The sequence below is a fragment of the Chaetura pelagica genome, unplaced genomic scaffold (assembly GCF_000747805.2).
Source record: "Chaetura pelagica isolate M959 unplaced genomic scaffold, ChaPel_1.0 scaffold436, whole genome shotgun sequence".
NCBI lineage: Eukaryota > Metazoa > Chordata > Aves > Apodiformes > Apodidae > Chaetura > Chaetura pelagica.
The window spans coordinates 222,104-248,115 of record NW_009953651.1 but is presented as its reverse complement, the minus strand read 5'-3'; the positions used below and the strand labels follow the sequence as shown (position 1 = coordinate 248,115).

The window sequence follows — 26,012 nt, the reverse complement described above, 5'->3', positions numbered from 1 at the left end:
CACAAACCGGGCGGGCGGGCGGCAGCGCCGTGCGAGCCGAGCAGCGTGTCGGGCGGCGCCCACGTCCTGCCGGGCACCGCCGCTCCCCTACGCGCCCATGAAGCTCGTAGTGTCCAAGCAGCACTGTAAGTAACGCCCGGGCGGGGGTATCGCTGTGCGTTCCGTGTTGGGAAGGCTCTGCGGTCTTAGTACGTGCTCCTTCCCCAGATATTGCTGGAATTAAGGGAAAAAAGTAAACCTCGGAGCCGGGTACAAATTATTCTGACTAGAAAAAAAAAACCCAACAGTATCTTGCAAGCATGATAAATGTGTAACACGCTCCTTATGAGCATCGCCTGTGGCTTTGGTTGGTTGGTGTAAGAGGTGTTAATGGACGGACTGTGTACTTCAGGGTTTGTTTGAAGGCTGTATGAGTCTCGGACATCCTTGTTTGTAGCGTACTTAATTGTATAAGGATTGTTGATCAATTTCACTTACTTGATCATAGCTAACTACTTCTATATCGGTGTTGGAGCTATTGATTCATTCCATAGTATCCTCTAGAAATAAAACAATCCAAAGGAAAAGTGTTTCTTTACACTCTCGCTTCACTAGCCCTTCTAATAAAGCCAACAAACATTTGCTTCTTTGTTAAAAGTTAAGTGTGTTCTGAAAGGGTAACTGGGGATAGTCAAGATCGCAGCTACCCAGTGCCAAAACTTAAAAGATGTTTCTACTCAGTAGGGAGGTAGTAGGGAGGTAGCGTGCACTCAGCTGCACTTGATATTTTTTTTCTTTCTTTTGAAAGGAATACTTGAAAACCTTTTCTGCTTAAGTAGAATAAAATAGTTAGAAACAGCTTTGAGGAGCTGTAGCCTTCAGAGCTGCATAACCCAATGCATTCTCCAGCTTTTAAGGTATGTTTGCTGAGCTACACATATCATTTTTCTTTAGAATGTTCTCTGTAGTGTTTACTCATGTAGTGCTTACAGTACCTGTAGATATTTCAGCCAAATTTAACATAGGTGGTGACCAAGTAATCCTCTTTCACAAACTGGTTTTATGGTCTATGTCCAGCTTCATATATCAAGTGCTGCTGAAAGCACACTGCCTCAAGGGAATGGCCTTAATCTGTGCCAGGGGAGGTTTAGACTAGACATTAGGAATAACTGTTTCAATGCAGGGGTTGTCAGAAACTGGAACAGGCTGCCCAAGGAGGTGGTTGAGTCACCATTTCTGGATGTGTTTAAAAGTCATCTAGAAGTGGTGCTTGGGGATATGACTTAGTGCTGGACTTTGCAGAGTAAGGTTAATAGTTGGACTTAATGATTTGAAGGTCTTTTCCAACCTAAGCAATTCTGTAATTTTCATTCAGAAACAAAAACCTGCAGAACATGGACTAACTTAGATTTTGATTTGGTGTAACTAAGAAGAGGTAGCACTTGCATATCAAACTCTTAGTAGTATTGAAAACTATTTTATTGTAAAGAATAAAGCTTTTAGGGACTTATGTAATCACTTGAATGAGAAAGAGTGGGAAATTTGGATTTTTCTTCCCATCTTGAGGGGAGAAAGAGCACATCAAAGTCAAGCATGTAGGTAACTGGCTACATTGCCCAAGCTCTGTGACAACTGAGTCTTCAGTTGTGGTGTTTTAATGTATTGAGGCTTTAAGGAAAACAGCAGGTGAGTGAAGTGTTTAGTACAACTATTCTGTTGGTAGTTTCTTTGCTGAATTAAATACATGATTTCTGCTGGCCTTACACTTTTTGATTTAGGAGAGTAATTTTGTACAATAATAAATTTGCAATTTAGTATTAGTCTTGCAGGAAAACATGATAGTATGTTATCACCAACTTAAAAAAATCATTAAATTATACACAGATTCTTCTGGTACCATGTAGCTTTCCACTGCATCAATCTCTAGTGAATACTACTACACAGTCATATTTTACTGTTTTTTTTATTTAATCCTGATGTTTGCAGATGTTTGTCCTGTGCTTAAGGACACATTGCAAAATGAATTGCAGTTGCCACATAGGATGTAAGACTTCAGTATTGATTGTGGGGTTTGCTTTGCATGGTGGAAAAGATAATGAGGTAATAGGCATTTCCCAATATTTCAACAAATGAAACCTGACTTTCTGTGGAAATTATTCCTTTAAATCCTTATAAATTGTATGTTTTCTTGACTGCTTCTGTCAAAATGAGGTAGGCTCTTATATTCCTAAGTCTTTTTCCTCTCTGAGAAGGGAAGATTTCCTGTGAAACTAGTGTGCTTTGCTGATTAGCCAGTGGTAAGAGAGGATCTGGGGACTAACCTGTCTTCATTTTGGCTCACCGTCTTCAAGCTTCATCTTAGAAGCTTGTCTTTGCTTTGTTTTTTTCCTTTGCTGAACTAGATGAGTTGTCAGGCATGCTAGGCTTATGCCAATTTTCTGCTTCAAAGCATTAGTGCTGTTTTTGAGACTAAGGTTTGCATTACCTTTCTGTATCACAGCACAGCATAATGAATACAGGTGTATGTGTTATGATGCCTTGCACTGTCAGGTGCTCCAGAAGAGGATAAAATAATCAAACTGAATTCTGCAGATTTCAAAAGCCTTCTAAAGTGTAATGTTGTTCATTTTAAATGTGTTGTTTGAACATAAGAAAAAGAGCAGTTAAATGCCTTCATTGATCTCTGAAACAGCATTGTAGCCAAGTAAGAACAAAGATTTTAATAAGGCAGTTAACTAGACTGGTGCTTCACAGCAATTTTCCACATCAGACATAGGGAAGAAGCCAGCTGGACATCTTCATTGTGTTGCTTTTCTTAAGATAAAGCTTTGGGGGTCTCCATTCAAATCAGTATCTCACATCTCACCCCAAGCCAGCTGGTAATTGTTAGGGGTCAAAGAATGTCTTTTTTTAGCCATGGTGACTGTTTAACCGTGGCAGTTACAAGGCATATTAGTTTTAATTTCTAATGACTTTGAGTTGTAGCTTCACAATAAAGAATGCTTTTGGATAATTAACTTGTTACACCTGTGATGTTTGGCTGCAGCATGATTATCTAGTACTACTTAAAGCCAGGTGGAAACTGGAAAACCCAGGCATTTTCACCTGTGGTGTTGCTAAAGATGGAATGCTGTGATTATATAATATATTTGGGTGAAGAACACAGGAGTGAAACTGATGTTGGTGTTACTGTTGTTTGGCAAAGCAAATAAGTACAATATTATTGGTTACTGAAATTTTCTCTAATGCATTGAAATATCCCACAGACTTCTAATTTTAAGAATTCCTTCAGGCAACATGCTGTTTAAACTTAGTCTCCAGTTGATTTTAATGTAGGTGGGAATAAAGGTTTTCTAAGGAATAGAACTGGTCCTAACAAATTGAACTAGTTGGAATGTTGTGTTCCAGCACCCTGTAAGTAAAAGCTGCTGTCAGCCTTACCAACAAGATAATACATGGCCAAGAGGAATGGGAAACTTATGCAAATCTGTTCCAGCACTGGGTGCTGTCAGACCCAGGAGTGATATACTGGGTAGCTGATCATTGCTACTTGTAGCTTTGGAATTTTGGCTTTTCTTTGTTAGGGTTTTAAAAATTAATCTATGTAGGCTAGGTAGCAGCCCAGTTGTCCAATGCTATCTTCAGAAATCAGTTTGTGGTAAAATACATGTGTGAATGGTCACAACTGTTTAACAAACACCGCTCTCCTTTTGGGTTTGCAGTTACTTTTGCTTGGGTTGTGGCTTTTGATTGGGTGTCGTTTTGGGTTTTTTCTTCTTTTTCTAGTGAGGCAGTAGATATTAGTAAGCCCTTGCTGCTGGAAATGAACTGGAGTTTTGCCTGATATATATTAATGATTTATTTAGCTCTAGCTCTGCAAGGTCTGGAGAAACTTCTGCTACTAAGCAGATATAGTTAACCTTTTAAGATATATATCTTTTTTTTTCAAAGGAAAACAAATACTTCCTTTTTATAACCTGTTTGGATTGCTTAAAATAACAATGAGAAATAGAAGCAATTGAAAAATGTTAGTTGTTACCTAATTTTTTAATAGCAGCTTTCATAAGCTGTGAGAATACTACCCCATCTTAGAAGTAACTCTTGTTTTGACTTTATTTGTTTTCTGATTTTAGGGGGGGCTTTCTCTCCTCTTCAGTCCCAATTAAAACAGGAAGTTCTTAGATCATCAAAACATTAAGCAATGCAAAATAAATGCAAATAAAAAATGTAAATAAAGTAATAGGATTTCATTGTGTCCAGGAAGAAAAGCAGCTGAACGTAAAATATTTCATCTGAGATATTTATGACTAAAGTATCAGAGTTTTGATACCACTATTCAAATTATTGATAAAAAATAGAGATACTGTATCTGTGTTTGTGGTGCAGCTCTTATAAGAGTGATGTGAAACAGTTTTGGCAAATGAAGAAAAGCTAGGGTCCAGGTAAAGAGAAGAAGAAAGTTCTGAGCAGCAGGATTCAGGCACAATCTCTATAAGAGTTGAGGAGTAAAAAGATTCAGCTAACCTTAGGCAATGGTTGTTTAAATCCTTAGTTATCCACTTTAATGGGAGAAATGTTACGTAGTGACCTAGTAGTTCCCTTATTTATGCTTTACACCCCCTCCTTAGGTAGTATGTTAAGCATAGGATTTTTTAAGATCAAATGGGTTGAATTCTGAATGTAATATGCCTATGGGAATAGTCTTATGGGTTCACACTCTTCAAAGTTCGTGCAGAAACTAGGTAAAATGTGTCATGGAATTTCTTGTGAGTGAACCTTTCCCCTAGATAGCACAGCTGTTGGTGTGCATCAGATTACCTAATTATGCAATGCTGTAGATACATTCTGTTTGCATTGTCACATGCTTCTGCAGCTAAATTTTGGACTAGTGAAGATTTTTATCTCAAGTTGACAAGTCAGTAAGTAGTTGGTGCAGTTTTATATAAAGGTAATTAATTTTCTCCAGAGGATAAGCAGAGTTTCTTGATTTATGCTAGGCTTTTAACAGTGCATGATTCATCTTGATTCTTTCTGTATCAGTTCTACAGGTCGTAGAACTGTTGTAGTTCTATAGAATATATACATATAGTACATAGATTTTATAATGTTATTTTTTATGACCTGCTACAGCAGAGCTACACAGTACAATAGCTTTCTTTTCTCCACAACAACAAATTGCATTGATTCAGTAGGTATTTTCTGTAACATATTCAGTGTCTTCATTTTTCACAGTAAATCACACAATTCTGAATAACTGTTAGATTGTTAAGATGTTAAGATGTAGATGTCATGGATTTCACTTTCTTTTCCTACATTTCCTGGCTCTTAACTCAAGAAACTGAACATTTTTTCAGGTTATCAATGAAATGCTGGACTTCCAGTTTAAAACTAACCAAAAAAAGCCCAAAACAAAGTCTTCCATAGTTTCCCCCCAATTTGCCCTCAGATCTGTGGACCCATTACCTACACAAATACCCCCTGGTTGTAGCAGTGAGTGCCGTAATAATTTTTATGTCCTCTGAGTGGTCTTTCTGTATTCAGGGAGACAGCAAAACCCAGGAGCACCTTGTAGTCTAAATGCAAGCTCCCATTAGCACTGCATTTGGTGGTGACAGGAAAGTTTAAGTGTATAGGTACCAGCTAAGGTGGTTTATCTAATACTGAAAAGGGCTGGTGGTGCTTTAGTGGTGCATTTTGTTTTGGTGCATATTGATAGCAACACAGGAGACAATGAATCCATTTTTAAAACAATCACTGGAATACGGAAGTGTTTCCACATTCACTTCAATAGTATGGGAGTATATGAATTTCATCAGGACTTGTCAGGATCTTCAATTGATCCAAGTAGTTACTGTCTTTATTGCTAGTGATTCCAACAGATAGCTGGTGTTAGCAGCTGCGAAGAAAACTAAGCTGCTGTTCTGTGTAACTGAAATGTCGGCTGTGGACTGCCGAAGAAAACTACCACTGTTCTAGCAAAGATCTTTCTACAGCTCTGTTTGGCTCAAAACAAAATGAAAGGAGCTTAGATTCGCAGGGAGAATAAACTGAAAGTCTCAATGCATTTTTGCTTGCTTTTAAAATGTGAGCATTGTGGTGAGCACCTAATAGAACTGTACGGCCTTGAAATTACTTCATAGTTGTTTTTTACAGGTCTTATTCTGTGTTAATGTTTTTGAGGAGTCACAGCTAAATTAAGTTGTAACTGTTTTGGCAGTCATTTATTAATAACTCAGCTGGTAGTACTTAGCACTTTTATTACTGGGCTTGTGTTTGATAGGTAGATGGAATCCTTCTTCCCTCTCAAAGGTTAAGATCGACATGATAGCTTTAAAGCAACTGTTGGTGCAGCTAGATTGTAGCAGATTTTATGCTCTTAATGTAGAATATTGAAAGTTGGTTTACACTTAGTTACAGGCTGGTTCTATATACTACAATTCAACTATGCTGCGTTTAAAATTCTATTTCCTGCATGCACAGTTAAAATACATCCAAGGAGGAGACTTACTATTATAGTGAGGTAGGTAACTGAAGTTCTCAGTGGCTTAAATAAAGATTTGTGTAAATTGCTAATGGGATTGGCATCATGAGCTCTGCGACTTTGTGTTGTACAGTGTAGACCAGACCACAGACCACTTTTGCTTAAATATTTACCTTATACTTCCAGAAGTGTTTGAGATACAGGTTAGTGTATAATAACATATTTTTCCTCTTTACTCTAAAGCCTATTTTAAAAACATCTGTTTCAAATTCCTCTCATTATAGGGAGCTTTTCAGGCATGTGCATAGAATGTATCTTCCCAAACCTCAAATTAGACTTCACTGCATTGTCTTTGTGTCTTGCAGCTTGTAGGGCATGGAAAAGAATTAGGCTTTGCAACAGATATCAGGAGGTGCTCTTACAAAACCTGAACTGTAAGCAAGCGACTTCATGAGAGTTTATGCATCACACCTTTCTTGTCCTTAGGGAAAAGGGGGAGAATATGATGGTTCAAATATTTGGTATACTGCAGTGAAGCAGAATAACCATTTCAAACATCTAACTTTTAAGGATCGGTTGAGGGGTTGTATTAATATCTGTGAAATTCAGAGATGAGAATTATTCAGACAGACAAGAACGATGCTGAGACCTTTGTGGTAAGAAGTAAAAGACTGTAAGCTCTTTCCAGCTTGAAGTTGACGAACTTGATACTGAGCTGGGATTACCTGATGAAGAACAGTGTCATCAGTACCTCCTGTGCTCATTAAAGTCTTTCCCCTAAATTATTTCCATTTAAGTTCACTGGTGGAAATATCAGGAATGCATATGGTGTTCATGGTTTGGCTTTTGTATCAACACTTAAGTTGGGATGCCCTAGTTGGTACAATCACATTTCTAGCAAGTCTACCCTAAAAGCAAAGAGGTGACAGTGTGACTGGTATTTTAGAAGTGAATCTTAGATGTTAACCATGTGCTCAATACTTTTAATTTCTCAAGAAACATTATTAGCTGCCTCCTTCTGCAGTACCTATGTATACATTTTTGTTACATGGCTTACTATTTAAAATGAATGCCTGTATATAAGAAGAATAGGCAGACCAACTTAATTCAGTTAATATTTTGTCTGTGTTTCTCTTGCTATTAACACAACAAGGGCTTTAATAGACTAGGCTGGCTGTGTCAAATACATACATGCTGAGAAGCAAATAATAGTATTTCTTGTATACTTGCATGATAGGCTAACACATATACCAGCAAAGGGAGTCTATGCTCAAAGAAAAGCACTGTCAGTGGTAAATACTGAACTAGAAACAGCTCATTCTTTTTCTGCTAATATATGCAAGTCGTGTAGCTCCAACACTGCTACTAGTTCTGGTGGGCTGAAATCTGGAGACTTGCAGCATAATGGGAGGGTTGTGTATTACTGCTCCTCGGATAGAGCCTTGTGACTGTGGAAAATTCAACTGATCTTGGAAAGGCAATTGTAGATATTACACAGTGGGAATGTGACTTGAGAAATTATGTTCTCCTGTTCGGTTGTTTCTTCCTCCTCCCCTACTTGATCTATTTTAAGAATTGGTGCTGGGAATCAGACTGGGTGAAATGCAGTAAATGTGCCCTGCCAAGGGGTGCTGACTAAACAGTAACATGTTTTCCTGGGAAGAAATATTTCCTTTTTATTTAAACCTTCTCCAGATCAGTGTTTTGATACTTTCTTTATTCTTTTTCTTAACTGAGGCTTTATGAAGTCTTAGCTTAGAGAGGTGTTAAATACATTTGAATTGGACATGTAAATGATCACTAGCTTTCAAGAGCAGATTCTGCTACTGTGACTGTACTGAGTTGTCATTCAGCAAGTGTTTTAAGTGATATGGCTAACCTGTGTATTTATAGTGACTTTCTCTTTTTTCCTCCCCAACCCTCTTGTCCTTAGCATTTCCATGGTTTGGAATGGATATCGGTGGAACATTGGTTAAACTGGTCTATTTTGAACCGAAGGACATTACTGCAGAAGAGGAACAGGAGGAGGTGGAAAACCTGAAAAGCATTAGGAAATACTTGACCTCCAATACAGCCTATGGTAAAACTGGCATTCGGGATGTCCACCTTGAACTGAAAAATTTGACTATGTGTGGACGCAAAGGAAACCTGCACTTCATCCGCTTTCCCAGCTGTGCCATGCACAGGTTCATACAAATGGGTAGTGAAAAGAACTTTTCCAGTTTGCACACTACGCTCTGCGCCACGGGAGGTGGAGCTTACAAGTTTGAGGAGGACTTTAGAACGGTATGTGAACAGGTCATAAGGATTCAGTGGGGAGTACTTTGAGAAAATATGTGAGTCCTTCTGTGTAAACTTGCATAGAAAATAACATTTCTTTGTCCATCTTAATTAATTAAGACTAACAGAGTCAATTCATGTTTGTTAATTGGTGGAATTGCTGAGACTGTGGAGGGTATTTTACTTACTGGATATTTTACTGAAATACTGCTGTGCAGGTTGTCTTCCAAAAATAGGATGTATTTTTTTTTTAGAGTATAGCTGTGATGATCAGATGCCTCATAATCAGCTGAAGGTGAGTTATGACAACCTAGGAGCCTGAAACTAGGTACAAACTTTGCAAACTGGATATTAGAAAACCAGGAATTAAACCATACAGGCTGGAAATTAGATTCAGGTTCCTTTCCCCTTACATTAGTCTTCAAGTGGACTTAAGTGTCTGGAAGACCAAGTGTGGAACAGAGGGAAAAGCAGTGTATGCAAGTATGACAATAGCAGCTAGCTTTTGATTTAAATCCTGGGCATACATCATGAGAAGAAAAGCAGTTCTTGAGGTATTTAGATCCCAGATTCCTTGAATTTAGAAATAGCCTCTGCAAGGAGCTCCAGAAGATGATGTAAATCTTGTATTTGGATGCTGCTGTTTGTACAAACTTCAGCAGTAGTCCCAGCTCCTGAGTAAGAGCACTGCAAAAATTCATTGTGGTGATAGAGACATAAGGAACCATTGTACAAACTGCATTAGAGAGAAATTGTCATTAGGGAGTCACTTGCCTATTGTGTTTGTGTGTCTGTACTGGGGCATATCTACATTTATCTTCTGTAAAAGAGTGACTAGTCTGCCTATACCAGAGCAGCCTCACTCAGATTAAAGTGAATTATTTACTTGACAGGCAGGTCTAACACTTCTTTTCCTAACTTTTGACCTGATCATGAGGAATGGTTGCTGGGTTGACTGGTTACATCAGTTGCTTTTCTGCCTCAGTTTAGGGAGCTATCATAGGGACTTGCTAATTGCTGTTGACTGCAGTCCTTGGCTTTGTGCTTAATTTTTAACTCCAAGCGTTCCTGCAGTGGAAGAGGTTTTCTTTCCCTAACTTTTGACCTGATCATGAGGAATGGTTGCTGGGTTGACTGGTTACATCAGTTGCTTTTCTGCCTCAGTTTAGGGAGCTATCATAGGGACTTGCTAATTGCTGTTGACTGCAGTCCTTGGCTTTGTGCTTAATTTTTAACTCCAAGCGTTCCTGCAGTGGAAGAGGTTTTTTTGTCAATTCTCCTCACCCACCAGATGACCAAGGTCTTAAGGGGAAAAGAGAAGACTGCAAGAGGTCAATGTAACTTCCAGCTGTTGTACTGTTTTGCAATCATTTTCAGTAAATGTTGGGCAGGAAAGCAGCTAGTCTAATGAAGAACTGTAAAGTCTCTGAACTGCTGTAGTAATCCACTACTAGTGTCAGATTTTTTGTCCTGTAGGCTGGTTACAAGTCCATTACATGTTAGGGTCTTCAGAAGTTATAATTTGTCTTGCATTGTGTAAGGATATTGGCACTACAGCAGGTGGTGAGTTCTAGTGCTAGTCAATGTGGCCTCAATTCAGGTTTTCATGTCCTGTGTGTCCAGGGGATGATTGAGGTCATGCTCTGTAGTGACAATGGGAGGTCACTTGGAGACTTTCTGTATATGCTGACTATCTCTTTGGAATGGTTAGTCTTCCTAAATACTTCTGCATCATGTAATAGCAGCTGGAGTTGCTTACTTAATAAGGAAGTTAATGTCCCTCACTTCCAAGTCTGTAGAATTTAACTGGAAGTTACTGGTGATTATCATGACTAAGCATTTCTCTCCATAGCTTTGACTTTATCTGGTGTAAATATGCAATTTACAGTGAGGTACCAGTCTCTGTCATCACAGTTGCAATATAGTAAATGTAGCACTGGAAGCCGTAGCTGAAGCTGGGGCTTTTTTGCTGGCTATTTAACAAAAATAGGAGGTAACAGCAAATTACGAGTGGACTTGAAGATGTAATCAGTCATCTCTGCAGTGTTGGTTAATATCCTGTGTGCTGCAACACTTGGAGGTAGTTGAGAAAAACATGATAAAGGCTGAGCAGGGGTGTGTATTGTAGTGCAGAGCAATCAGTGAAGTGCACTCACACCTTAATAGTGAGTGCTTTGGACACCTCTTCTTACAGATAAGCTGTTCCACACCTTCCTTTATAGCAAGTATTTCTTGGCTCAAACTGTAATATCCATAGAGTATTACAGAAGCAAAATACTATCCATTACATGAAGGTTTGCTTGCTTAATCAGTCTCAAAGGGCTGAGTGTCCTGGGTACTGGCACTTAAATCGTCACACTTCATTAGCCATTGTAACAGCAGATGGCTATCTCAGTGTGTTCTGCTGACTGTAAATTGACATTGGACAGAAGCAGCTTCAGGATTGCTCTCTCTCAAAGCACTGAAATGTCTGTTTCAAATATTTGATCACTCTCATGCACCTGTAGAAGCAGACACCATGTGCCAAGTCTAATATCCTGCCATTGCAGGATTCAGTCTTGTATAATGTCTTATATGGAGGAGACTTTAAATGTTCCTGCTTCTCTTACTTAGAAACAATGTGGAAAAACTGAAGTATGTTTGTCAATGTACATTTCATAGTGAAATCTGGCTGCATACTAAGCTCATGAAACTGGTATAGGCAACAGGCTTTTTTTTCTGGCCCCTTATTTCCCTGTGTAGATGTTTTTAAGTTACTATCTTTCATGGTGTTTCTAGAGGCTTATGGGACTTTCAGGATTGCATATATTTAGGACAAAGCAGCCAACATATTGCAAAACAGCATTCAAATCCAAAAGAAGGAATCCTTCTAAGATTACGACAGCTTTTTCTTCTTAAAATAAACAAACACCCTGTTGTTACTTGCCTGTTCCAGTGTCAAATTCTGAATCCCTAAATGAGTTAAATATGTTTGATCTAGGCACATCTGCTGCTTTTGTGTATTAAAAAATCAGATGTGATGCATATTCTGTTTACCTTAAAAGTCTGTTGTCTTGGCATAGAAAGGCAATTAAATCTACAAAGCTAGATAGGTTTAGCTGTTTGACCTCCCTCTCATATGATCCAGTGTTGGATAAGAAGACACATGGAGAAGCCTCCATGGACTCCTTGGTGACTGCTAGCAATGATGCTCAGTAGCTTGCAAATAATTTGATTAATTCTTAAAATCTGAATGCTTCCCCTAGAAGTGGGAAAGCTTACTGTAGTCATTAAGCAAGACCACAGAAATAATGTTACCAAACATAAGGTTATACTTAGTGTTAATTGAAGAGTATGGGTAAGTAATTCACTAAAGAACTGTTTCTAGCTGAGGGTGTTTTTTTCTTGGTTTTGGATTTTCCATGTGTTATGGAGTTGTTTTCTCCATTTTTCTTTTCTGAATGACTGATATGAATGGCTGGTTAACTTTATTTTCAGGTAGCAGTGTTGTTAAGGTATGGCTGAATTTGTTGTTAATTCTGATAACCCTCCTCCTTTCCCCAACTGCATACTGTCACTTCACATATTCTGTAAATGCTTGAGTAACATCACTTCCATAAAAGTAAGGAGTACATAGACTTATTTGCTTATGTACCTGTGATGTAAATTTTTTTACTCTGTGACTCCTTCATGATAGTTTGCACACATTTCTTCCACAAAAGTATGATGTTAATGTAATGAGGAATAAATTCGTAGGCTGTCACTTAGTTTTGTAAAGCAACTCAATGTAAAGGATACATGGGGGATGAGGGAAGGAAGCACTACTTGGACTTTTGTCTAAAACTTGCTCTATTGCAAAATTCCTGTTGATTTTCCTGGCTTTAAGATGGGATGTTTTTATTCCTTTATTGAACAGACACCTACAGAACCAGTCTTGTCTTGATAGAAATTTTACTGCTGGCTTCAGTTGGACCTGACCCCAAAGCCAATCACTTAATACAGAACATTTAGGGCAGGGTAGGAAGTAAATCTGTTACCAACACAAAATTAAACTTAGACCTTAACTTTCCTCATCACCTCTAGAGAAATGCTTTGAGGAGAAGCTTGGCTGTTCAAAGTTAATTTCCTTGTGCCAATTAAAAGCTGATTCTAAGGCTTGATTTAGTGATATGAATGGAATGACTGTGGATGACTTGTAGACTGTATTTATCTTAAATAAACTCACTGTCCTGTGTTGTAGGATGAGTAAGCCATGTAACTCTAGGTTAGCATAAGACACTCAAATCTTGTTGCACCTTACTTGCTTGAGGAGGCTGGACACTTCTGCCCAGGCCATAGGTGATGACCTGTAATGTGTAGACTGGGCCAGAGTTTAAAGTGGCGCCTGGAGGACAGGTGAAGTAACCACAGTACCTTCTGTTAATACCACTGCAAGAAGCTAGGGAACTCTTCAGAGGGAGTGGGTAGGACCAATGTGCGTCTCATCCCTGTGAAGAGAGGGAAGAGATCCTTACAGCTAGCTGGGTGAGAAGGCAGATCCTCTGCTAGTGCTTTTTTGTCCAAAGCTGATGCAGTCCATCTAGGCTTCTGCCTCAGAGAATGTTGAGCTTACCTTTTATTTGCATTAGGCTTTGTCTTTTTTGAATGTAAATGGATATTCCCAGCCTCAAGGTGTGGAATACTTCGTAGGGTGGGGGTGGTGGAGTACCTCATCTGAGCTCAAATAGAAGCGGGGTTGGAGGCTGAAGTAAGGACAATAACAATCTGAAGGAAGTGGAGCACATGTTGTGAAAGTGGAGGAGAGGTAATGGGAGGGAGATGGAAGAAAAAGCTAGACTGTAAGCTACTATAAGAAATAAAAACTGGAGTGTTGCCCGGAAGGCATATAAAAGGCAGACTGGTATTGTAAATGAGGCTGTTTTAATTGATAATTAAAAACTTGTAAGACATTGTGTTCATAAGAGTTTCTTTCAGGAAAAAAATAATCATATTTCTGATAGAAAGTCCAAGAGACAGATTAATTTGCAACTGAATCTAGGTTTGGATATTCCTGTACTAGCCAGAACTCGGTAACTGAAAATTCAAACTGGGTCTTTCATGAGCTGAACCTTCATCAAAAAGATGTGTGCACATCAGTGTTCATCCATGAGGCTTTAACCCTCCCACATATATATCATGGCTACCCTCAGCTCACATTGAGAGGACTGAGCTATTTCATGTTTTCCTTCCTGAGGTGGAAATATTTACTCACTCATAAAGCAACAAGTATGACTCAAGTCTGTGCTCCTCTACTTGAAAGCAGCAGCAAGTAGGTACAACATTTCTTTCCATTTATACTATCTGATACTTGAGTAAAGCTAAAAATTGTTTTACAATATGCTTATTATTTAAAAACTAAAAACCTGAACTTGAACAGACAGTACTGTTTTCCAGCACTTTTTATAGGAGTACAACAAGAGGTGGGCTTTCATTCTCCTTAAAATAGCATCTGCACACAGTAACAACAGACCTTTTGAGTATTCTTGAAATCAGCTGGGTTTCAGGAGTTTGTTTTTAAGATGTAACTTGTCATGGGGAAGTGTTCACTACTTCTTTGCTGTGTTGCATGTGCTTGTAAATATGGTTAAAGTCCTGATTTCCTCCTTTTGGTGTTCCTGAAGAGTGTCTTGAAGACTAAAGAGGCTTTGTTCCCTCCCCTTTCCTGGTATTTAAAAAACAGTCTAAAAGAAAGAAGAATTTTTGCAATATGGCCATAAAGCAGAAAAATGGTGTTATTAAAAATCTACACATGGTTTCCCTTTAACCATCATAAATTTTCCCCTCAAGGTCCTGTGGACTACTTTGTTCTGCAGTTCTTCCTCTCACAGTGCAACTTTTTGACATAAAACTTCTAGAGAGGCACTGTGCTAAATGTACTTACAAGAGCATAGAATGGGATAAGTTGACCATTATGCTGTCTGTCCTCACATTAGAGATTGTGAAGAGCTGGAAAACATCTGTGAATGCTTTTGTAAAAAGTAGGTAAAATATCCAATGAAAATGTGCTTCTACTCACGACTCCTGGTTTTGGTTTACATTTTTGCACATAAGCTTCAGTTCCTACAAGGAGAAGTGGTTTGAACAATTGAAAGATGAGGACAAGTAGAGTATGGTAGTCAGGTGATGGCACCAGAAAAATGTTTGCCTACTCGTATTTTATTTATGATGTTTACAGGCACATCTGTTTTGTGATAGTTTTGCTGCTTGATTCTCTGTGGGCAAAGAAAAGAATAAGAGAAAAGGCAGTTCTATGTGCAGGAAAAGGGCCTGGGAATTGTGATCCCAGCTCTATCACAATTTCTTGTTCAAGACTGGATTGCCATATTCCTTGCAACTGTGCCCTTATTTGTATTTAGAAACAAGAACAGTGGTTGCTTGCTGGGCTGTTTGGAGCCTTGGAAGTCTGGTGGCTGCAGAGCTCACAGATCTCTGAATGAAGATGGATTGATGTGGAATTCCAGTGCCAGTCTTGCTCCTTCTGAAATGAATACCAGACTGCTGCAACAACGCAGGAAAATAGTTTTTCAGTCTACTATGAATATCGTACATCAAAGAAAGCAGTAATAGAGCTTTTCTTCTTACAGTACGTCAGCTGTTAAATATAGCACAGAGCTATAAAAAGCAGAGCAAATTCTAGTATGTTTTTTGTATCTGAAAGCCTGGACTTAATAAAAACTTCTCTGCTTTAGTGATTGAAAAAGAACCTTTGATTAGTTTCTTTTGTGCTGTCCTTAAAATTACTCAAGAATTTGTAGAATCAATTTTCTGTTTGTTGCACTAAGGTCAGAAGTGTTTTATTCTTGGTTTTGTGTTGCTTGTTTGTGTCTTCTAAGGCCTCTCACTGATATTTAACTGTTTATAGAAGTATAACATGGATGAGACAAAACCAGCTTGTGGCTGGGTATTTGGCTTGTTGGAGGATAGAGTTTTTGACAGTAGGAGCCATAATTCTGCTAGTGACTTGTCTTTGTGTAGCAGCCTTCTGGTTTGTAGCATGTTTGTGCATGCTGTGTCTGTGTTAGATCATGCTTGGTCATGCTGCATCTAGCTTATGCAGTAAGATGAAGAAGTTGAGTCTGTACAGAACATAACCTAGAGAAAGATCATGATTAGTATAGACTCTTAGACTGTCTTGGCTAGCTATATCCAATGTTATTTGAGTTTTAACAAAATAAATAAAACCTCTGACAATTGATGACTTAGTGGGCTCCATATGATGTCCGTTGTGAGAGGGAGTGCATCTCAAGCATTTAGTTAATACCATGTATATATACATCTTAATTGGAGCTTTCCCCCTCAGTCTAAGAGCAAGAAATTGCTGAAATCCAAGATATTTGCAGAGTAGCCTTAAGATTTTTGTAACGTTTCTTGAAAAACTTCTTTTCCCAATCTGTGTTTGTTCTTTTTATTTGCTGGCTAAATGGTTCAAATATCTTATGCTGCGTTCCTGTAATTGTAATTTGTGTAGTCATGTGGTAAGCAAGAAAACAAATATGAAGGGCATGTGAAAGTTACAGAAGTAAATACTGAAACAAGAAGAAATTGTGTACCTGTCTCTGTACTGTGAATAATAAGATATATTTTGAGGTCTTAAACTGCTGGTTTTGGGGTTTGGTTTTTTGTTTTGTTTTTTTCTTCTATGGTTGCAGGATTTGAGGACTAGCAAGTATGACAAAAGGGCAGAATCATTTTCAGTTAAGTCAAGCCAGAGCTATGTACAAGTAGAGAAAAACTTAAGGGACTTAAATAGCTCAAAAGAATGTAGCCTGTTTGCCATGCTTATTTCACAGAAACGTCTTTCCCTTTTACAGTGACTTAATGTAGCTTCTAGAATTAAAAATAGGAGGTAGTTATATCTTATCCTGTACCTGTTATAAAAATATCCTGCAATATGTAAGTGTTTGAGAACCAGATCTGTGCTGCATAACTCCCTTTTGTTCCTAATACCTCTTGCTTTTTCTGCTGGAAAGTGGAGTTAAGCAGGACCTGCTTTGCAGGTGTGAGGATGGAAATGAACAGTTGGATGGACAACTTCTCCCTAATACAAGTCTAAGCTTAGTGTCATTTGGAAATGAGATTTTCTACAGATTGTTACAGTATCCTACTTTGAGAAAGGGATGTAATTTCTAATTCTAGTAAACAGAATGCTATGGCAAGTATACACATCTATTTAAGTACAGTCATGGATGACCTGTGAGATCCCAGAGGGAATGTCCTATTTAAGCTTTTATAATTGTTTTTCTGCCTTCTGTTACAGTTATATGAACAGTTTGCTGTGGGCATGGGCCTGACAATATTTTTAGTTGGGTTTTTTATCTTGTTTTTTTCATTAAACAGTGCTTATTTTTCATTAGGGGTTTACAGTGCTTATTGTAATTTAAAGAAATAGCTCTCTCAGATTACTGGTGACATATGCATAGATATATACTAAAAAATTTGCAAATCTTAAGCATAATCCGCTGCACTTCTAATGCAGTATATAAAGTATATGTACTTTGTAAGGCTTTATCTTTTTCTTTAACTGAAGTTTCTTAATCTTACTCTTGTATTAAAAAATGCATTAAATTGCTAGGAAATGTAGTTGGATGATGAGTTAACACATTTTGCATCCTGAAGAGCGTTGCTGTGCAAATAAGTGGCAGATGCTACCCAAAAGCTGCAGAATGCAGCTCCTCTTGACATGGGGATGAGGGGAAGAAATGTATTCCTTTAGAATACTGGGGGGGTGGGGAAAATGTTTCCTCCTTTCAGAACAGGGAATATCTCAAAGGCAAAGGAACTAAATGACATTACTGTGCAACACATCATTGCTTTGGGAGGTACCTGTTGTCAGGCAGACAGGAAACTTTTTATTTCAGACCTCATGCTTAGACAGATCTTTGTACTGTTTAAATAGCATAATGTGTTACTGTTAAAGTGATAAAAGTACTTCAGTGGAGCCTTTTGTCCTTCTCAGTGTTGTATTATACTAAGAAATGTTTGTTTATTAATTTCTTGTTGTTCTTTTCCAGATTGCTGATCTACAACTTCATAAACTGGATGAGTTGGACTGTTTGATCCAGGGCCTCCTTTATGTTGATTCTGTTGGTTTCAATGGCCAGCCAGAGTGCTATTACTTTGAAAACCCTACAGATCCTGAACAGTGCCAGAAAAAGCCTTACTGCCTTGATAATCCATATCCTATGCTGCTTGTTAACATAGGCTCAGGGGTCAGCATCCTAGCTGTGTATTCTAAGGACAACTACAAGAGAGTCACAGGATCCAGGTAAATTTAATTCTGTGATTCTTCGTAATAATTTAACAGAAGCAGAATATGACTAGTAAGTGCAGCGCCAAACTGTGCTTGTCTTCCCCTTTGTTTTAGAAGCCCACCAGTAACAAGACTGGAAATATGCTGAGATTCCTTCAGAGAGGCGATCTACATCAGGGAAATAATTGATCCTTTCAACTTTCGAGCCATTGGTTGTTTTTCAAGCATAGCCCTTTTGATATTTGTAGATGTGCTTCTGATCCTTTCCACTACAAAAGGAAAAACATGATTGCAAAGGGTTGTTGACTTGTTACAGATGATAAAATCAGTGCTGTCTTGTGGCTGATGTGCAGAGCTTTCTACTGCTTAGATACTGAATGTATTGCAGTGCTACTAGATGTGTTCTGAAAAACTTGCCTAGTAATCCAGAAGACTGACTAAGTGATGTTCCTATCTGAACTCCTGTGCTTTTTTGTCAAGTGCAAGTGTGGTTTCTCACTGATTTCAGTGGCTCCAGTTGGTGTGACTGCAATCAGTGCAAATAAGCTCACTTTCTCAAGGGTTGAAAAAGAACAAAGAAGTTCTGTATATAGTCAGTAAATATTGTACTTGAGCACATGCAAGTGACTGCTCCTTGTTCAGAGTTCTTTGGAGGATTGAAACATTCCAGGCTGATGCTAGCCTTCCTTTAAACTCAAACCAACCAGACTGCTTCCTGACACTGGCTAGGGGACAAGATCTGTCTTGGCTGCCAGCCCCTGTGTAGATATTTAGCTTTGATCACTGTTTATTCTTTCATCACTGACTTAAGTGATCTGCTGGCTAATTATTCTTGCACAAGGAAAACTAGCTAGAGTGCTACAAATAGCAATCTGCCATCTGCAGAGTTGGAGTGGACCTTATTGTCACCTAACCCTGTATTTAGCATAACTTCTCCTGTTTAAATACTACAAGTAGGTCAGTAAAAGCCATGCTGGGTGACACCTGTGTTATATAGAAACTCAATTTGAGGCCTTTGTCTTCTCTGAGGGAGGAGTTGTTAGCTATGTGTACATCATGTTGCAAACAAGAGGCTGAAGAGCTGTGGTAAAGGCTGGTTCAAGCTGCTTGTCTGAAAGAGCTGTGCTTTTCTAGTCTTGGAGGAGGAACATTCCTGGGACTGTGTTGTCTGCTGACTGGCTGCGAGACGTTTGAAGAAGCACTAGAAATGGCTGCAAAAGGAGACAGCACCAATGTGGATAAGCTGGTGAAAGATATTTATGGAGGAGACTATGAGCGGTTTGGCCTTCAAGGATCTGCTGTAGCCTCAAGGTATGTGTTAATAGAGCTGTTTTTAAGGAGTTCCTTGGGAAACTTGCTGTGCATGCTGAACAGAGTGCGTAATCCCTGGACTATGCACTATGTCCGTGTGGAAGTGTCACTGTATCATGTGGTTTGCCCTTAGATCTCTCACCTACTTCTTGCTCTTTTTTTTTTTTTTAAAGCGGGTGTTAATAGAGCTGTTTTTAAGGAGTTCCTTGGGAAACTTGCTGTGCATGCTGAACAGAGTGCGTAATCCCTGGACTATGCACTATGTCCGTGTGGAAGTGTCACTGTATCATGTGGTTTGCCCTTAGATCTCTCACCTACTTCTTGCTCTTTTTTTTTTTTCAAGCAGGTATAAGCAATGCTTGATGCAGTTTCTTCCATTTGAATTACAGTTATTTTAGAAGTGACTTTGCTCATTTTCTGCCTTGCCAGTGAGATCCCTTTTCACATTTCAAATGTCCCAAATCAATGGAAATCAAATCCAAGAAAAGCTTATTAAATGATAAAATTTCTAAGGGCTTTCAGCACTCCTAAATAACATATTAAAAGGAATAATCTTCCTCACACAGCTTTGGTCATATGATGAGTAAAGAAAAGAGAGATTCCATCAGTAAAGAGGACTTGGCCAGAGCTACTTTGGTCACCATCACCAACAACATAGGTTCTATTGCTCGCATGTGTGCATTGAATGAGGTAAGATAGCATATTTACTATGAGCTTAAATTATCAGAAGACTAAAATGCAAATTACACGTATAGGAGGTGTGTAACTGGCCTTGATAAATATACATATATTTAATATTATGTCCTTAACTCTTGTGATTTGTGTTACTTGCATACTTCAGCGTAAGGTGTAAGGTACTTCAAAGGTAGGGGAAAGGGGAGAAAAGTTGACTGTGAAGATCTCCTTGTTGCATTGAGCTGTTCAGTTGCTCTCAAGCTGTAATATATAGATATTAATACCTTTGTAATCCAAATTAATACTCTCATTACCTTGCAGTTATTAAGAGATCTTTCTATACCATGACCTATTTTCTTTAAATAGTATTTTGCTTGGCTTGTTTCCATAGCGTAATGAATTCAAATGGGTATTGTGTTAAATATTTTGATAGATACAAGATCCATTGTATTGTGTCAGAGAGAATAAAAGTAGTTTTATTATCTCATCTTAAACTCCTGTCAGATGCGTGTTGCTTTCTTTTCTGTAGGCATGGTGTTTATGAATGGATGGTTCCATTCATACGCATTTCCTGCTTCCAGCTGTTTAAAAAAAACAAAAGAAAACACAATCATAAACCCAAATATTTAGGCATTTGTTTTCAGCTGCAAATTGCATCCCTTACTGTTATGTAGTAACTAATCTCTTATCTGCTCTCAATGAATTTATTGAATTTTTTTTAATACATAGATGTTTTTAGCGCCACAGCATTCTGTGGTTAGCAGTGTTTTAGTTCTTTAGTCAACAACACATCCACACAGCCCCCAAAAAACCCCCAACAAAACAAAACCAAGAAACTCACTCTACTGCCATCTGATTACTTTATTGGGTCCTACCTAGCATTTTTGCTTTATGAGAAATAGCAAATAATAAAAAGTTCTTGTGATGGATTTTGATTTTGTTTTTTCATAAACCTTTTAACACATCTCCCTCTTGGTCTTTCCAAGACAGAAGGTCCTGATTCTTAGTCTCTTCTCCCACAGAAGACACTCTCTCTTGTCCATTGTTTCATTTTCTTTTTAATCTTTTTAGGGTTCTAATTTTGAGATTCAATGCTCAGATTTTCAGGCAGTATTCAGAATGTGGTTGCACAATTAATTTGTGATGGCATATTGATACATTTTGTGTTCTCGCTTCCTTTAATAACAGTTTTTAATATTTTATTTTCATAAGCATGGAGCTCATCTTTTTAAGAAACCATCCATGGTCCCTCTACACTCTTTATTGAGTGATGGTGGCTAATTTGGAGTCCATCATTGTGTCTGAATACTGAAGTCTCTGCCTCTTCCCCTTTCCATTTGTCATTTTACTTTTTTAATGTAAACTTCATTTTGTCCCTCAGTACTGGATGTAAGTCTCTTCAGCATTGCTAAGCTCTACATTTTTCACTCTGATTCTCCTGAATAACTTTCTATGCCAATAAATGTTATGTTTGTTACCAATATCCCTCTCTAGAGCACTTTAAAAATGTTGAACAACACAAGTGTACATCCCATCAAAGGCCACCGATAACCTCCTTTCATCATAAAAAGTGGTTACAGACTTTTTTTTTGGCAATTTGACTCTTCCAGTCAGGATGATTCTCTTTCAGTGTTCTCTTTGCTTTCAGCTTCTTTACAGTGTTGCCTTGTGGCATGGAGTTCAAGCAGCATTGTACAGGGCTATCAAAGCATGGAGAGTTGCAGCAGGGAGTCACATGTGATGCATTCAGAGGAGGAAGTAGGCTACTAATTAAGCTAATGCTTCAGAGTCGTTGTGAAGAAGTTCCTAATATCTTTGTTTTGTGAGCAAGTGTGCTTAAAAACTGGACATGATCCATAGTATTTTGTGGAGGAACATGGATTGATGGGTTAAGTATTATTCATTTCACAGAAAATGTCAAAGTAGAATTTCTCCAAAACTTGATCTAAATTATTTTGTTGCTTTACAGGATGAAAACTTAATTTGGTAGCTTTACATATTCAACTGTGATGTATCATTAAAAGTAAGCAAATCTCCAGATAGCTTGCTCTTGGGGAAAAGAAAAAGTCATGGTATCATTCTGCTAAATAATCTAGGCACATAAATTGCCTTTGGGAGATAAAGCTCTGACTCCCACCAAGCTTGATGAATGAAATGCCTAAGTAAGAGCTTAAAAAGCAGTTGGATATGATATGCTCTTTTCTGCAGTTTGTATGTATTATATTATGGTTATGGTGAAGCTCACTTCTCGCTTCTATGACAAAATCAATTCCTGCCTTGAAGCATGAATTGTGATAAGGTCTTTTTTAATGATTGCGTCTTTAATATTGTGTTGAAAATTACTTGCATATGTGAAGGAAAAAAAATGAGGCTGGGGAATAAGTTCAATACTCTGTCTGCAGAACTTCAAAGCAAAGTTTACTTGCACAAATTTGGCAGCGGGGCAGAAAAATTCCATAGTCTGGAACCACTTGGCTACACATCATTTGAAACAGTTCTGTCCTAGGCAAAGCAGAACTGTATAGAGGAAACCAATCTCCCTGGTTTATACTTACTAGCAGAACATCTGAGTTTCATCTGAATGAGGCTTCTTGCAAAAAAATATGCAGACTTTTAAAATTGCATCTTCAATATAGATGCCCTTTTTCAATGATACTGGAAAATGTGTGTATATATATACTGTATTGATGCTGTACTGTAGCTTTTTTCACAGAGTAATTGAACAGTTTAGTAAGACCCCACAGAATGAAAGAGTGCATGTTTTTTCCCAGGATATTGCAATTTGGTCAGCTTAAGCATTTCATCATCATTCTTTCATTAGTTTAAGGTTTCTGTCTTTCAGCTTTGGATCTTTCAGCAGTGAACAATTTCATAGTAAATCGGCAAGAATCCCTTAAGAGATAAAAGTATTATTTATTTCTTTTCTGACTCCTGAAAAATGCTGAAGCTGTTTTGAGTTAATTTCAAAAATCTGAGAAACTTCACATCTTTAGCCTTGTCAAGTCATTAAAATAAAATTCAAATGTAGGTTCCAATCAATTTGGTATTGCATTGCAGGAAATAATTAGTTGCATGTTTGTCCTTCCTTTATCAGAGACAAAACTGCCTTGTCAGAGAATGCAAAGTTCTCTTGGCCATAGCAGCCTTTTGCAATTTGAGAAGTTCTTTTCAGCCATACAAGTTTCTAGGAATGAGTATGGACACATGCTGATGTGACTGCAGCATCTTAGGGGGTAGATTAGTATAAACCTGAATTATTTAAATAAAGTTTGTGTTGATGACAATCAGGCATGTAACTTGGTCATTGGAGACTGGGTAAATGAATTGTTGCATCTGGGTATCAGCGCTTTCCAGTACTGAGCACTGAAGTGAGGATGTTCTCCGTGGTGTGTCACATGCACAGTACTGGACATGACAAAACTGGTCTGTAGCAAAGTAATTGCTGTGGAACCAAGTGTTGGGCTTTATAAAGTTGTGTGAATGTAAAATAACACTTGGTAATTCTAGCCTCTATGCAGATTTTGGCTGGTAGTTTTCAGCAGAGGACTGCTGAGGATACGTGTCTAGAGCTCATTCAAGACTCCTGTAAAAGCATATGTCTCCATGATTTGGCCTCCTACTGAATCTTCTAGACCAATTTGAATGTATGGTGAACATCATATGATACACCAATTCAAAATGCAAGTGCGTTTTTGTGCATAACAGACAAATCTTGAGCTTGGCAAGATAGTTATGGGCATTGATCAAGTGCCAGAGCTGTTGCTTACATGCATGGATGTGCATACAAGTGGGATAGTGTGTGGCTTTCTCTCTGACAGCGTAGGGGTCATTGTTCAAAAACCTTGAGCCTTCTGTATGACAACTAACTTCAAGTGAGCTTTGAAACAGAGGAATGCAATACATGTCAAGTATCATGTTGGCCATGTTTTACTTGCTTTATGAAAATGCAACTGCAGTCCAGATGATAGACAATGAAAGGTGCTTTTCCCCATCTAATATAATCCTTCTCAGATACACTTCAGAGGTTCTCCATCTGGAGTTAATAAACATAGCGATCTTAGGGGGCAAAGATGTCTTCAGGGCAGCTGTGCCATAAACAATTGAAAAAAACCCTCACCAAACAACAAAACCAAACAAACAAAGCACTCATAATCCTGCTCATGTTGAGAAGGTTCTGGTTTTTTAAACAAATATTCACCATCTGTGGTATCAGCCTCTCGCTTTCTTTGGAGTAAAACTTTTTTCATCTTGCAACACTTCTACTTAGCAGTTAGTAACTGCAATTACTTGTTAGGCTTTTCAGTCTAGAGAATTTAAATATAAACCAGAACTCCCATTTAACTTTATAGTGGTGACAGAAGAACATGTTGGATGAGCCAAATAATGTAGCTGAATATAATTTTTTCTGGTCTGCTTTGCCATTTTACAGAACATTGACAAGGTTGTATTTGTTGGCAACTTTCTCCGAATTAATATGATTTCTATGAAGGTGCTAGCATACGCTATGGATTATTGGTCCAAGGGACAACTGAAAGCTCTGTTTTTGGAACATGAGGTAAGGAAATGCAAACTTCTGTTTGTAAGTAAAAAACTTTGTCATTCTTGACTTGGTAAAGTTAAAAAGGAGAATTTCAGTGCCATTGTTTTGAATTGAATGCAGAATCTAAGTTTTGCATAAATATAATTTGATTCCAAATTAATTTGAAAATACCTCTTGTTAATTCCCTGGCTTGATTACTAATCTTGTATTTGTTGCTAGATGTTGCACAGATCTTATTTTTTATTTTGACACCAGTACCAACAATGTTCACTTGAGTCAGCCAGTATATGAACCTCAACTAGAATTTTATAAGGATAATGTTGAGGTGACTGTCAGACGGGTGTGTTCATAATGGAAACTACCCTGCCTCAATACAGCATCATTATAGTGGTTCTGTAATGTCTTTTTTGACAGTTTTGGAGAACTGTGTAAGAGTTCTTTTGATAGGCCCTTTCTTGGACCTAAAAAAGGTCATATTAAATCAAAATTCAGATACAGCACAGCTGATCTCATAAGAAGAGTCTTCTAATTGCCTTAAAAGAACTGAAGACTATATGCCCATGCTTATGTCTCATTTTGAAATCTGATTTGCTTTTGCTTTTGCCTTGTTCAAAGGGTTATTTTGGAGCTGTTGGAGCTCTTCTAGAGTTGCTTAAAATGACAGATGATCAGTGATGAAGCTGTCTGAAGAGATTCCTACTGCAGATGCTGCTGGATAAGATTGAAAGACACTACAAGGATGGAAATGAAGCCATTATGGTAGTTCTACCTGCTGGATTTGTAAATAATTTAAAATCCTTTTAGCTGATCTTAACTTCTGGGTTTTGAGCTTATACTTCAGAATTCATACTGGGAATAACAAGATTTTTTTGTTTCTGTACACTGTATTTTTTAGGGGAAAAATGTGCAAAGTGGCCAAACATACAGATTTTAAGATTTATTTTAAAAAGTGGATACTGTTTAATATAGGATCTGTGATATGAGGCATCTGCTTTTCTTCTGGGGTTTACTGATTAGTGTGGAAATTTTAACTTCATTTAGTAATCACTCTAGGAGATTTTTTTTATCTTATTTTCATGACGTTTCATGATTTGTTCTTGGTTTCAAATGAAACTACAAAGCTGATGCATTTTGATGTGAAAACTAGTAATTGATTTTTTTGCCTTTCCTTTCCTCACTAGATGAGACACTTCTATTTAACATTTCCCTGCTCCCTTGAAAAAAAATATAAATTACAAGCTTTCTGTGGCTGCACAAGTTTCTTGACAAGACTGAGAGAACTTGGTAGGTGCAGGGAGTTTTAAGATAGTAATTTTTCAGTTGTCATGACTGGCAAAAGGAACAGTCTACTAACTGGTTTTGCAGGACTAATTTTCCTCTATATTAAACATTTTAAACAAGATCCAAACTAAAATTTAATTATTGGCTTGACACTAAAATAAAATCGTGTTTCTGTTGAAATCTCTGATCTACTTGAA

General features: G+C 37.9%; 1 protein-coding gene across 2 annotated transcripts; it reads left to right on the top strand.

Annotated features, from left to right (window-relative positions):
* Window positions 1–97: 97 nt before the first annotated feature.
* On the top strand, window positions 98–25,767 carry PANK1 (pantothenate kinase 1). Of its 2 annotated transcripts, XM_010000031.1 has the most exons (7): window positions 98–125; window positions 8,394–8,746; window positions 17,770–18,023; window positions 19,143–19,319; window positions 19,886–20,009; window positions 24,424–24,549; window positions 25,150–25,767. In XM_010000031.1, exons 1-7 carry the CDS (start codon window positions 98–100, stop codon window positions 25,207–25,209), a joined length of 1,122 nt encoding a protein of 373 aa, XP_009998333.1. In that variant the 3' UTR covers window positions 25,210–25,767. The 2 variants fall into 2 exon arrangements, with proteins under 2 accessions (XP_009998333.1, XP_009998334.1); XM_010000032.1 differs by lacking the exon at window positions 19,143–19,319.
* Window positions 25,768–26,012: the final 245 nt, after the last annotated feature.